At 40.2% G+C, this 12290-nt stretch overlaps 1 protein-coding gene across 4 annotated transcripts in view; it reads left to right on the plus strand.

Moving 5' to 3' along the window:
* ALG9 (ALG9, alpha-1,2-mannosyltransferase) overlaps window positions 1–12290 on the plus strand; it is a 109239-nt gene that overhangs the window by 43603 nt on the left and 53346 nt on the right. For all 4 annotated transcript variants that reach the window (XM_018059794.1, XM_018059795.1, XM_018059796.1 and 1 more), the window contains exons 10-13: window positions 38–192; window positions 2480–2609; window positions 3218–3365; window positions 4498–4627. In XM_018059794.1, coding sequence (XP_017915283.1) covers window positions 38–192; window positions 2480–2609; window positions 3218–3365; window positions 4498–4627 — 563 coding nt within the window. The remainder of the gene's footprint in view (window positions 1–37; window positions 193–2479; window positions 2610–3217; window positions 3366–4497; window positions 4628–12290) is intronic.

Consider the following 12290-nt stretch of genomic DNA (forward strand, 5'->3'; position numbering starts at 1 on the left):
CATATGGTGAAAGGTGGATATTTTTTCTGTTTTACAGTTCAGAATTTAGGCCACCCATATTGGCTTACCTTGGCTCCAATGTACGTTTGGTTTATCATTTTCTTCATCCAGCCTCACAAAGAGGAGAGATTTCTTTTCCCTGTGTATCCACTTATATGCCTCTGTGGTGCTGTGGCCCTTTCTGCACTTCAGGTGAGTTTCAGGGAAATGTGTGTCTGCTTCATTCTGTTTCACATTAAATCTTTCAGAAAGCTTAAAGGCAGATTACAGAATGCTTCCACCTAAGATATGTGATCCATACATTAACGTTTATACAGATCATGTTATAAAGCTTTGATTGCTTAGGTGGTGTTTGTACTGTCGTTTGCTGATCACATATTTGCAGTATTAATTTGTGCTAGTAATAATTTGTCTCTCTTGCCAATAAGAATCCAATTGCTATGAAAGGAATTTTTAAGTCATTATATGGGCCTAGCACAGGATGGTAGCAGCCCAGCAGAGCTAATGGAATGTCTGTTTTTCAGTTATGAAACCTGACTCAAACTGGCTCAGGTGTTTGGGATTACTTCAGGCAGTTAGCGATATGGGACATTGTAATCCTGGCTTAAAACCTGTCCAGGTCAGAACTAATCATGAATATTTCTGTATTTATGGCCTTGGAAGTGTTGGACTCTTTTTTTTTTTTAAACCTCTGCTCCATTTGCAATTATTAAAAAAGGAATAATTTGGGTAATAGGTTTTTTTCCTTAACAGACTCGTGATAAGATATAATTCTCAAGGGCTTCTCAGGTGGTGCTAGTGGTAAAGAACCTGCCTACCAATGCAGGTTAGATGAAAGAGATGAGGGTTCAGTCCCTGGGTGGGGAAGATCCCCTGGAGGTGGACACAGCGACCTTCTCCAGTATTCTTGCCTGGAGAATCCCATGGACAGAGGAGTCTGGCGGGCTACAGTCCATAGGGTCTCAAAGAGTCTGACTGGACTGAAACAACTTAGCACGCGTGCACGCACAATTCGCGAACCACAGAATTTACTCATTTAAAGTATATGATACAGTGTTTTCTAGGCTATTCACAGATCTGTATAAGCGTTACCCCACTCATTTTATAGCATTTTCATCATCTCAAAAACCTGTATCCTTTAGCTGTTGTAGCTGCCCCTCATCCCGCACCCCCCCCCTCCGCAATATCTCCTCAGCCACAATCAACAGCTAAACTACTTTGTATCTCTATAGCTTTGTCTATTCTAGGCATTTCATGTAAATGAAATCATAGAATATGTGGGCTTTTGTGATTGACTTCTTTCATTTAGCATAACATTTTAAAATCTCATCCTTTTAGGACAATAGTTTTTAAAAGTAATTTTAATTATAAAAGTAATTGAACTTCATCACGGATAATTTTTCTTTTACCTCTTTCTGAAATCAGTCCTGCTACCCTAACAAAATCTCCTTCTAGCATTTTTGCCTATCATATAATGGAATCTATTATGATTGTAGTTTAAGGCTCATGTAACTGTATCCCTCTTAATATATACTTATATCCTTATGTTGCTGTGTCTATATGCATCATTTTAATAGCAATATAGTGTTCTGAGTTGGATATAATTTATAACATTATTATGTAATACATAATATATGGAATTGGTTCTATATAATGGTTAGACGTAATTTATGTTAGAGTTTAGGTTGCTCACTTATTTCAGTATTATAAATAATGCTAGGATAAATATCTTTGTTTAGGTATTTGGATTGTTTCTTTAGGAAAGATTCCAAAAAGTATGAAAGGAGTTCAAACATTTATGGCCCTTGTTATGTATTGCAAAATTGCTTTCCAAAAGTAGTTCTAGTCTGAGAGGGAAAGAAGGAAGGAAGGAAATCTCATGGGAAGGTGCTGAAAAGCTGCAGAACTCATGCAGGTGTGAATATACTCTTAATGACATTCCTCTAGTTTGTGAAGGAGTTTAGTATGTACTTCACAGCATTTTCCTAATGTCCCATGAGGGGAATTCTGTTTCCTTCTTGTTTGGTCATGAGACATTTTGTTGTTATTAAAAACTTTGATGAAAACCTGTCAGTAAGGAAAGTGAAGGTTAATCACCAGTTACATCAGAATAGATTGAGATACTTCATATATTTAAAACCCCCCCCCAAAACTACCAAAAGCCATTTTCATTTAAATATTTTTTAAAAATAAATTATTAGGACTCTAGTCACTAGGGACATATCCAGCTAAGTTCCCTGTGAAGCCAGTGAGATTTCATGCTTGGCAAGCCCTCTGGTGAGGTTGATCTCTAGACAGTTTAGCAGAGTTTGCTTTAATCTTAGAATGTGGAGTGGGTATCTCACTGTGTGCAAATGCTCAGATTCTTGGTAGAACCTCTTTTGCTGCTTCCTTCCTCTTAAGTTATGATGATGTCTTGTGATGATGTGTATCCTGCAAGGTGTATCTTTTTTTTCTGAACAGTTTTCTTTCTTTCTAGAAATGTTACCACTTCGTGTTTCAGCGATACCGCCTGGAGCATTACACCGTGACGTCAAATTGGCTGGCGTTAGGAACACTCTTCCTGTTTGGGCTCCTGTCTTTTTCTCGCTCTGTGGCACTATTCAGAGGTAGATGTGCAGACAATAACTTAATCCACACTCACTTTACCTGGTTTTTGCTTGATGCGTGAATGTTTAATATAATTCAGCTTCAGCCGAGGGAATTTTCTGTGCAGAGAACCTGTGGACTTAGTATTAAGAATGGGATGTGACATCTGTAGCTTAGGACTGAGGAGAAGATTGAGAATTCCTTTTAGTGTGATTAACTATACACTTCTTCTCTATTCTTACTATTTTTTTTTTTTCCTTTTGAAGAATGAATTAAGGAAGCCTTAAACATAGGATGCAGAGTTGAGGCTCAAGTCCCATGATTATATTCTTTCTTATAATCTTTATTTGGATCCAGAATATTGAAATGGGCTCAAAGAACATGAAATTTAAAAGGTGGAGGGTGTAGAGAAGGGCAAGAAAGCAACTGATTTCTGGCCAAGATTGGGCCTCTGCTGTAATTATCTTCCTGACTGTCCGGGCATTTGATGCCAGTTGAATGGGCTTCCTGCTGGAGTTCCTGTGTGCCTCTCACACGGATCACAGTGGGGTGCTAACATGCGCTGTAATTAAATAGCAGAATCTCACCTCTCTCATCTTCGGCTTTCACACACCCCTCTCCCTTCCAGGGTATCACGGACCCCTTGATTTGTATCCAGAATTTTATCGAATTGCCACAGACCCCACCATCCACAGCGTTCCTGAAGGCCGGCCCGTCAACGTCTGTGTCGGGAAAGAGTGGCATCGCTTCCCCAGCAGCTTCCTTCTGCCTGACAAGTAAGCTGCCCTTTAATTCTCAGAGTTTTAAATCGAGGTGTAGAAACAGCAAATCTGTGGCAATGTCATCTTAGTTTTTCCTCCGCTTTGGATTCGTCGGGAGTGTTTGCGTGATTCACCATCTCGGGCAGCCGTGGGCAGCGTGCCAAGCACCCGGGGCCTCTGTTTGGTGATGCACCCTGCGCTGCCCTGACCTTCAAGGACGTTGTGGGTCCTGGGCTCCTACTCGTGGCTCTTCCTGAGGATCCGTGTTTAAACTTTTATGACTAACTCATGTTAACCCACTTTTGAAAGTGGTTTAGAAACTCTCGGTGTCTAGAGTGTTTTTAGAGAAGACACATTTGTTGTCCAGCGACAGTGAATGTTCTCTCCCACCGTGTGGACCCTGGGGAAAGCTGTGGATAAGACCTGTGCACTGCTTTCCTTCATGCTGGCTGTGGTTGGATGTGATAGATAGCATGGGCTCCGAGTTCCTTTGTATCTGCTTTATTCAGACAGAGAAGAGTCCTATTTAGGGAAAAGAGAAGTCAGGTTAAGATGAGTCATATTGTTCCATTTGGGGACTGGCTGCAGCAGCTTAGCTGGTGGTAATGTCTTTTTCCTTGATAAAGATCCTGTATCAGTCATTAATGATTAATTAAAGCTTGTTTTTTAAAGTGTTCACTTTAGCCTTTGCCTTTTCCATCTGAAACAGTTTCATAACTAAAGATACTTTTGAAGATTACTCAGGAGCAAAGTAGTTTTCCCACAGTGAGTCCCTACATTTCACTGTTTCCTCTCTATGCCTGATGAACTTGCTTAAATTTTGAGAGGTCCCCTGATCACATGATAATTGGCAATGAACTTTGATGTTTCTCTAGTTGTTTGATGGTATAACCACTATTGCAAATTTCACTGCTGAGAGTTGGTGAAATGGTATGAAAGATCTCAAGTAGAAAATTTCTCAACAATCTTGGATTGAATTGTGACCTCTGCCTCTATGCTCTGTGGCTAAGGTTTCGCAGAAATATTTTGTCTCCAAGTGAAATATTTTTCACATGAAATTTCCTTTTTTTGCTTCTGTATTTCAAGAATATTTAGCAATATGAGCCCCCTGTGTTTTTCTCATTCTTCTTATTTGTGTTTTTGACAGTTGGCAGCTTCAGTTCATTCCGTCAGAGTTCAGAGGCCAGTTACCAAAACCTTTTGCAGAGGGACCACTGGCCACCCGGACTGTTCCTACTGACATGAATGACCAGAACCTAGAGGAGCCATCCAGATACGTAAGGGGATACTTTTACTACTATGACAAGAGTGCCACCCTTAAAATCTGTTAGCATACGTAATAGAGCTTTGATGAAATGAGAGTTTTTTAGGAAGTGATTTCTTTAAGATGAGGGATATAACAACTGTTGAGAAAGAATGAAGAGTGTCATTTTTATTTTCAAATGACCTCCTTTATTTTCTATGTAAAATTTTTAATTCAACCTATTTTCTAAGCTGGATCAGAAAATTTCTTATGTTGAATTCAGGCCATTTTGAAACACATTCTGCAACTCTTATCATCCTTGGTCCATTAAAATACCTCCTGGGGAACGTTCAAGTTACCCATAGACCTTTGAGCTAACGATTAGTATATTCTGGTTTCAGCAAGTGGATAGTCAGTGAGGGTTCTTCTCACACCAAGTCCGTGAAGCAGTGTGTGTCAGGGCCATGCTCTTGGACACACTCATCTTTACCCACTCTGGAGCCCATGTAGGTTCCTTTGAGAGATGACACTTTCACCATTTGATACCCGTAAGATCTTTGACTGCGGAAAAGGTGAGAGCACTAAAGATAATGTTCCTGGTTCCCAGAGACGGTAAAGAACCGTTTTCTAGAATTATTAGAAAGCACATTTTTTTTTTTTGGCAGCCTGTTTAGCAAACATTTAAGAATTTAAATGTCAAATACATTTCCCTTATGACATATACCTAAAGCTTGAAATATCAGGACTTTCAATTCCCGTTCAGAGCAAACCTGTAGCCACAGCTGGGCTTTTGTCTCCCGGACTGGGGCAGGTTAGATTTCCATGGAGACCCTCAGTTTATGGGTGAGATTCTTACAATGTGAGCTTTAGCTTTGTAAGCTATGAGAATGGGCATCATAAAATACTTTTTTGACTTGGCTCCCTGAGAAGGTAGGAAGTGTATTCCACTAAGTGACTTGGAGTTTCTTTCTAACTGAAGCCTCTGATTCCTGTAACAGTGAAAATACTCCTGGGTGGGACAAACTGCTATTAGCCACTTTTATTTTAGCTGCAGATACTCTCGTGAGAGCAGGCTTTGATGCACCGGGGATCATTATGGGGACACTTGATAGTCAAAAAGATAAGAGAATATGCTGTGATGAGGGGAGATATAATGAATTAATAGTGATATTGTCGCAGCTGTGTTTTGGGAAGAGATAGTATAGGATGATTTAGGAAAAAAAACAGAGTATGGACTTTGGAGTCAAGTAGGCCTGGGTTCTAAACTCTGTTGCCTACCTGGTGACCTTGAGCAAATTAGTTAACATCTCTGTTTAACTAATTTCAGTTTCTGTCTGTGAAGTGGGAATAATGATACCTACTTTTGGAAGATTAATGTGAGATTGGCTATCATATCTTTCTGTCATATATAGCATAGTGTCTGTACACAGATTTTCCCACAAATGTTCTTAATTTGATAACAGTGTATCTGATGGGTTAGAGGTAAATGAACCCTTAAGAGGATTTATAATCTGCCCAAAGCTATCTCTCCTTCCTTAAATTTATTGTTCCCCAACTTGATTTTTATTACAGTCTTTTCAGACTCGTCGGTTTTTCTATCCCAGGGACTTTGCTTGTCTTGGTAACGGTACCTGGACTTCCCTTGTCTACCTTCTTATACTACCAAAGCTCTTCCTCCCTGAAGCCTTTCCCAACTATTTAAGTCTGTAGTGAGCAGTGTCCTCCCTTAAATTGATCTGTGTAGCTCATTTAGCCATTTAATTTTGTTGTCTTATTGTTATTTAAATATTTCTGATGTGTATGTCATATTTTTGGCCATCATACTGTGAATGCTATGGAAAGAATGACCGCTTCTGTTTCTTTTGTATTCACCATAGTGGCTAAAATAGTGCTGTATATCTAGTAATTAATCTATACATGCTTTCTGGCTTGAGGAATGAGTATTCGTCATGGTTGGGATAATGATGTTGAGAGAAAGCTGGCTATAAAACCCACATGTCCTTACAGGCACATGAAATGATGCTCAACATTGCTAATTATTAGAGAAATGCATTTCAAAACTGCAGAGAGATATCATCTCACACCAGTCAGAATGGCCATCATCAAAAAGTCTACAAATAATAAATGCTGGAGAGGGTGCGGAGAAAAGGGACCCTCCTACGCTGTTGGTGAGAATGTAAATTGATGCAGCCAGTGTAGAAAACAGTATGGAGGGTCCTTAAAAAATTAAAAATAGACTTGCCATATGATCCAGCAATCTCATTTCTGGGTACATATCTGGAAAAAACAAAAATGCTAATTTGAAGAAATACATGTACCTCAAGGTTCATAGCAGCATTATTTACAGTATCAACAGACACACCTATACACACACACTGGGATATTACTCAGCCATTAAAAGGAATGAGCTATTGCCATTTGCAACAACTTGGATGAACCTAGAGAATATTATGCTTAGTGAAGTAAGTCAGACAGAGAAAGGCAAATACTATATGATACCACTTATATGTGAATCTAAAAAATAATACAAATGAATTTATATACAAAATAAAAATAGACTCACAGACATAGAATGCAGATTTATGGTTACCAGAGAGGAAAGTGGGGATGGGGGGTACAAATTAGGAGTTTAGAATTAACAGGTACAATCTACTATATATGAATAAGTAACAAGGGTTTACTGCATAGCACAGGGAATTATAATTATATCCAATATCTTATAATAATCTGTGATGGAATATACTCTACAAAAACACAAAACTCCCCTGAATCACTATGCTGTACACCTGAAACTAATAAAATATTATAAATCAACCGTACTTCAACTTAAAAAATACTACAGTGGCCTGTTGTACATTTGGTATGCTCTGGTCATTGGTTGTCTCTGGTTAGACCATATTTCCGTATTCTCTGCTCAAGATACCGTTCAGTGACTGTATTAGCTTTACCCCAAAGGTAGAGATTTTCCAGAATCACTATGGGAGTCAGCAAAATGCTAGGTGGTAAAACCAGGGACAAGCAGGTCCCGCATGTGCTCTGAGAGTGCAGTGTCTATCGCTGTGCTCGTGTGCCTTTCTGTGACTGAGTTTCTTGCAGAGTTCCCTGGATTTTCCTGTGTGGTGGGGGAAGTGCCCTTCAAATCCAGTCCACTCACCTTTGACCCTTTGGAAAGCAGAAGACACAGTTGGTGGCTTACTGTGGCTTCTACATGAACTATGATCAGGGATTACTTTCTTTCAGTTAACGGTTTAAAAAGACATTTGTTTTCCTTTGATGATACAAGTAGTAAACACTTATTGAGTAAAATAATGAACGCTACCAATAAGAAAATAAATCAGCTGTAATCTAATTTGTTGTTGCTGTTGTTTAGTCACTAAGTCATGTCCAACTCTTTGCAACCCCATGGACAGTAACTCTCCAGGCTCCTCTGTCCGTGGGATTTCCCAGGCAAGAATACTGGAGTGGGTTGCCATTTCCTCCTCCAGGGGATCCTCCCAGCCCAGGGATTGAACCTGCATCACCTGCATTGGCAGGTGGATTCTTTATCATGAGCCACTAGGCAAGCTCATAATCTAATTGCCCAAATATTAAACCACCGTAACCATTTTGATGGTTTCTTTTTCTCCACTTTTTTCTCTTACATTCATATGTGCATTTGTATGTAAACAAAGATCTCAATTATTTTGAAAAATAATGTAGTTCTTTAAGGTACCAGGATCAAGACTGTAGTGACCAAACAACTTTGCCTGACTTGTAAGAGTTCACGTTGTACTACATTTGTGTTTTACTCCTGGTATCAGTCCTGGTTTGAAGTGCAGGTTCATTCAAACAAGCAAAACAATCATGTTCTCGGTCTTTCCTGCGCAGGCATAATAGCAGCATTATTTTAACTTGCCCTTTGGTTCTGAGTAACATGTTTTAGTCAACCTTTGGCTTCAGTGCTCAGTGATACAGTCTGTCTTCTGTTTCTTGTCTGAATGGAAACTAAGAAACATGCCTGACCTCCTGCTTTTCCCTATGCTCTGTTACCTCTGAGGTTAGCAAGAATTAGGAGTGTTTGTAAAGATTCTGTGGTTTCTACTGTATTGTTATAATTATACTGCAGCAGTTTTTTTTTGTTTTTTTTTTTGCTGCATATTCTTTCATGATAGTTACTGAGTAGCTGTTGAACATCCCATTATTGAACAGGTGGCATTATTCAGTGATACCTACCAAGATTCTCTTTCAGAATCAAGATCTGAATTTAGAAGATACCTTCAGTGTCTCCTCTATTTCTTAACAAATCCAAATTTTTGTTCACTATTCCAAGGTGAATGATAACATTCAGTTCCAAATCTGGTATCTAATTTGGGAACTACTAAGTCAATGGGTAGAGTTTGGACTAAAAATTATGTCTTCAGGAGGGAGCTTAAAGACTTTTCTCTGACTTTGGCTTAATGCTTAAGCAGATTTTCAAGAAGCTTGTCCATCTGTTACCATTGAAAAAAATAAAACTGGTCATTGATTAATTTTTTCCCCAAATAGGAATATAGTCTCTTCTGCTATAACATGATGTGCGGTTGCTGAACATAATAGTGTGGAAAGCCACAAGTCTTGTGGGAAAAATGGAGTTAAGGACACAATACTCACAAACTTTGTCAGTGACATATGGAAGAGATTTGTTGTTGTTCAGCCATTAAGTGGTGTCCTACTCTTTGCAACCCTGTGGACTGTAGCTCTCCAGGCTCCTCTGTCCTCCACTATCTCCCAGAGTTTGCTCAAATTCATGTGCATTGAGTTAGTAATGCTATCTAACCATCTCATCCTCTGTCGTCCCCTTTCTCCTTTTGCCTTCAGTCTTTCCCAGCATCAGGGTCTTTTCCAATGAGTCAGTTCTTCGCATCAGGTGGCCAAAGTATTGGAGCTTCAGCTTTAGCATCAGTCCTTCCAGTGAATATTCAGGATTGATTTCCTTTAGAATTAACGGATTTGATCTCCTTGCAGTCCAAGGGATTCTCAAGAGTCTTCTCCAGCACCACAATTCGAAAGCATCAATTCTTTGGCACTCACCCTTCTTTATGGTCCAACTCTCACAACTGTACATGACTACTGGAAAACCATAGCTTTGACTGTATGGACCTTTGTTGGCAAAGTGATTTCTCTGTTTTTTAATATGCTGTCTAGGTTTGTCATAGCTTTCCTTCCAAGGAGCAAGTGTCTTCTAATTTCATGGCTGCAGTCACCATCCACAGTGATTTTGGAGCCCAAGAAAATAAAGTCTGTCACTTTTTCCCATTCTGTTTGCCATGAAGTGATGAGACTGGTTGCCATGATCTTAGTTTTTTTACTGTTGAGTTTCAAGGCAGCTTTCTTACTCTCCTCTTTCACCCTCATCAGGAGGCCCTTTAGTTCCTCTTCCCTTTCTGCCATTGTTGTTTAGTCGCTAAGTCATGTCCTACTCTTTTGGGACCCCATGTATTATAGCCTGCCAGCCTCGTTTGTCCGTGGGTTTCCCATGTAAGAATACTGGAGTGGGTTCCCATTTCCTTTTCCTGGGGATCTACCTGACCCAGGGATCAAACCCACCTGTCTTACATTGCCAGGCAGATTCTTTACCACTGAGTCACACAGGGAAGCCCCTTTCTGCCATTGGAGTGGTACCATGTGCATATCTGAGGTTATTGATATTTCTCCCAGCTATCCTGATTGCAGCTTGTGACTGATCAGCCCAGCATTTCACATTATGTACTCTGCATAGAAGTTAAATAAGTAGGGTGAAAATATACAGCCTTGACATACTCTTTCCCCAATTTTGAACCAGTCAGTTTTTCTGTGTCCAATTCTAACTGTTGCTTGTTGACCCACATACAGGTTTCTCAGGAGACAGATAAGGTGATTTCGTACTCTCATCTCTTTAAGAATTTTCTGCAGTTTGTTGTGATCCACACAAAGTATAGCATAGTCAGTGAAACAGAAGTAGATGCTTTTCTGGAATTCCCTTGCTTTCTTCATGGGCTAACAGATGTTGGCAATTTGATCTCTGGTTCCTCTGCCTTTTGTAAACCCAGCTTGTACATCTGAAAGTTCTCAGTTTATATACTGCTGAAGCCTAGCTTGAAGTATTTTTGAGCATAACCTTGCTAGCATGTGAAAAGAGCCCAATTGTATGATAGTTTGGACATTCTTTGGCATTGCGATTCTTGGGGATTCAAATGAAAACTGACCTTTGCCAGTCCCGTGGTCACTGCTGAGTTTTCCAAATTTGCTGACATACTGAGTGCAGCACTTTAACAGGATCATCTTTTAGGATTTGAAATAGCTTAGCTAGAATTCCATCACCTCCACTAGCTTTTTTCGTATAGCAACCTGACAAAAACAGAAGGATAGTTTTATACGTGTTCAGTTCAGTTCAGCCAGTCAGTTGTGTCCGACTTTTTGTGACCCCATGAACTGCAGCACACCAGGCCTCCCTGTCCATCATCAGCTCCTGGAGTCCACCCAACCCATGTCCATTGAGTTGGTGATGCCATCCAACCATCTCATCTTTTGTCGTCCCCTTCTCCTCCTGCCCCCAATCCCTCCCAGCATCAGGGTCTTTTCAAATGAGTCAGTTCTTCCTGTCAGGTGGCCAAAGGTTTGGAGTTTCAGCTTCAACATCAGTCCTTTCAGTGAACACCCAGGACTGATCTCTTTTAGGATGGACTGGTTGGATCTCCTTGCAGTCCAAGGGACTCTCAAGAGTCTTCTCCAATACCACAGTTCAAAAGCGTCAATTCTTTGGTGCTCAGCTTTCTTTATAGTCCAACTCTTACATCCATACATGACCACTGGAAAAACCATAGCCTTGACTAGACGGACCTTTGTTGACAAAGGAATATCTCTGCTTTTAAATATGTTATCTAGGTTGGTCATAACTTTCCTTCCAAGGAGTAAGTGAAGTGAAGTTGCTCAGTCGTGTCCAACTCTTTGCAGTCCCATGGACTGTAGCCTACCAGGCTCCTTGGTCCCTGGGATTTTTCCAGGCAAGAATACTGGAGTGGGTTGCCATTTCCTTCTCCAGGGGATCTTTCCCACCCAGGGATCGAACCCGGGTCTCGCTCATTGTAGGCAGACGCTTTACCATCTGAGCTACCAGGAAAGCCCTCCAAGGAGTAAGCGTCTTTTAATTTCATGGCTGCAGTCACCATCTGCAGTGATTTTGGAACCCCAAAAAATAAAGTCTGACACTGTTTCCACTGTTTCCCCATCTATTTCCCATGAAGTCATGGGACTGAATGCCATGATCTTCGTTTTCTGATGTTGAGCTTTAAGCCAACTTTTTCACTCTCCTCTTTCTCTTTCATCAAGAGGCTTTTTAGTTCCTCTTCACTTTCTGCCATAAGGGTGGTATCATCTGCATATCTGAGGTTATTGATATTTCTCCCGGCAATCTTGGTCCAGTGTTTCTCATGATGTACTCTGCATATAGGTTAAATAAGCAGGGTGATGATATACAGCCTCGATGTACTCCTTTTCCTATTTGGAACCAATCCGTTGTTCCATGTCCAGTTCTAACTGTTGCTTCCTGACCTGCATACCATTTTCTCAAGAGGCAGGTCAGGTGGTCTGGTAATCCCATCTCTTTCAGAATTTTCCAGTTTATTGTGATCCACACAGTCAAAGGCTTTGGCATAGTCAATAAAGCAGAAATAGATGTTTTTCTGGAACTCTCTTGCTTT

Source organism: Capra hircus, chromosome 15 (genome assembly GCF_001704415.2).
Source record: "Capra hircus breed San Clemente chromosome 15, ASM170441v1, whole genome shotgun sequence".
NCBI classification, from domain to species: Eukaryota; Metazoa; Chordata; class Mammalia; order Artiodactyla; family Bovidae; genus Capra; species Capra hircus.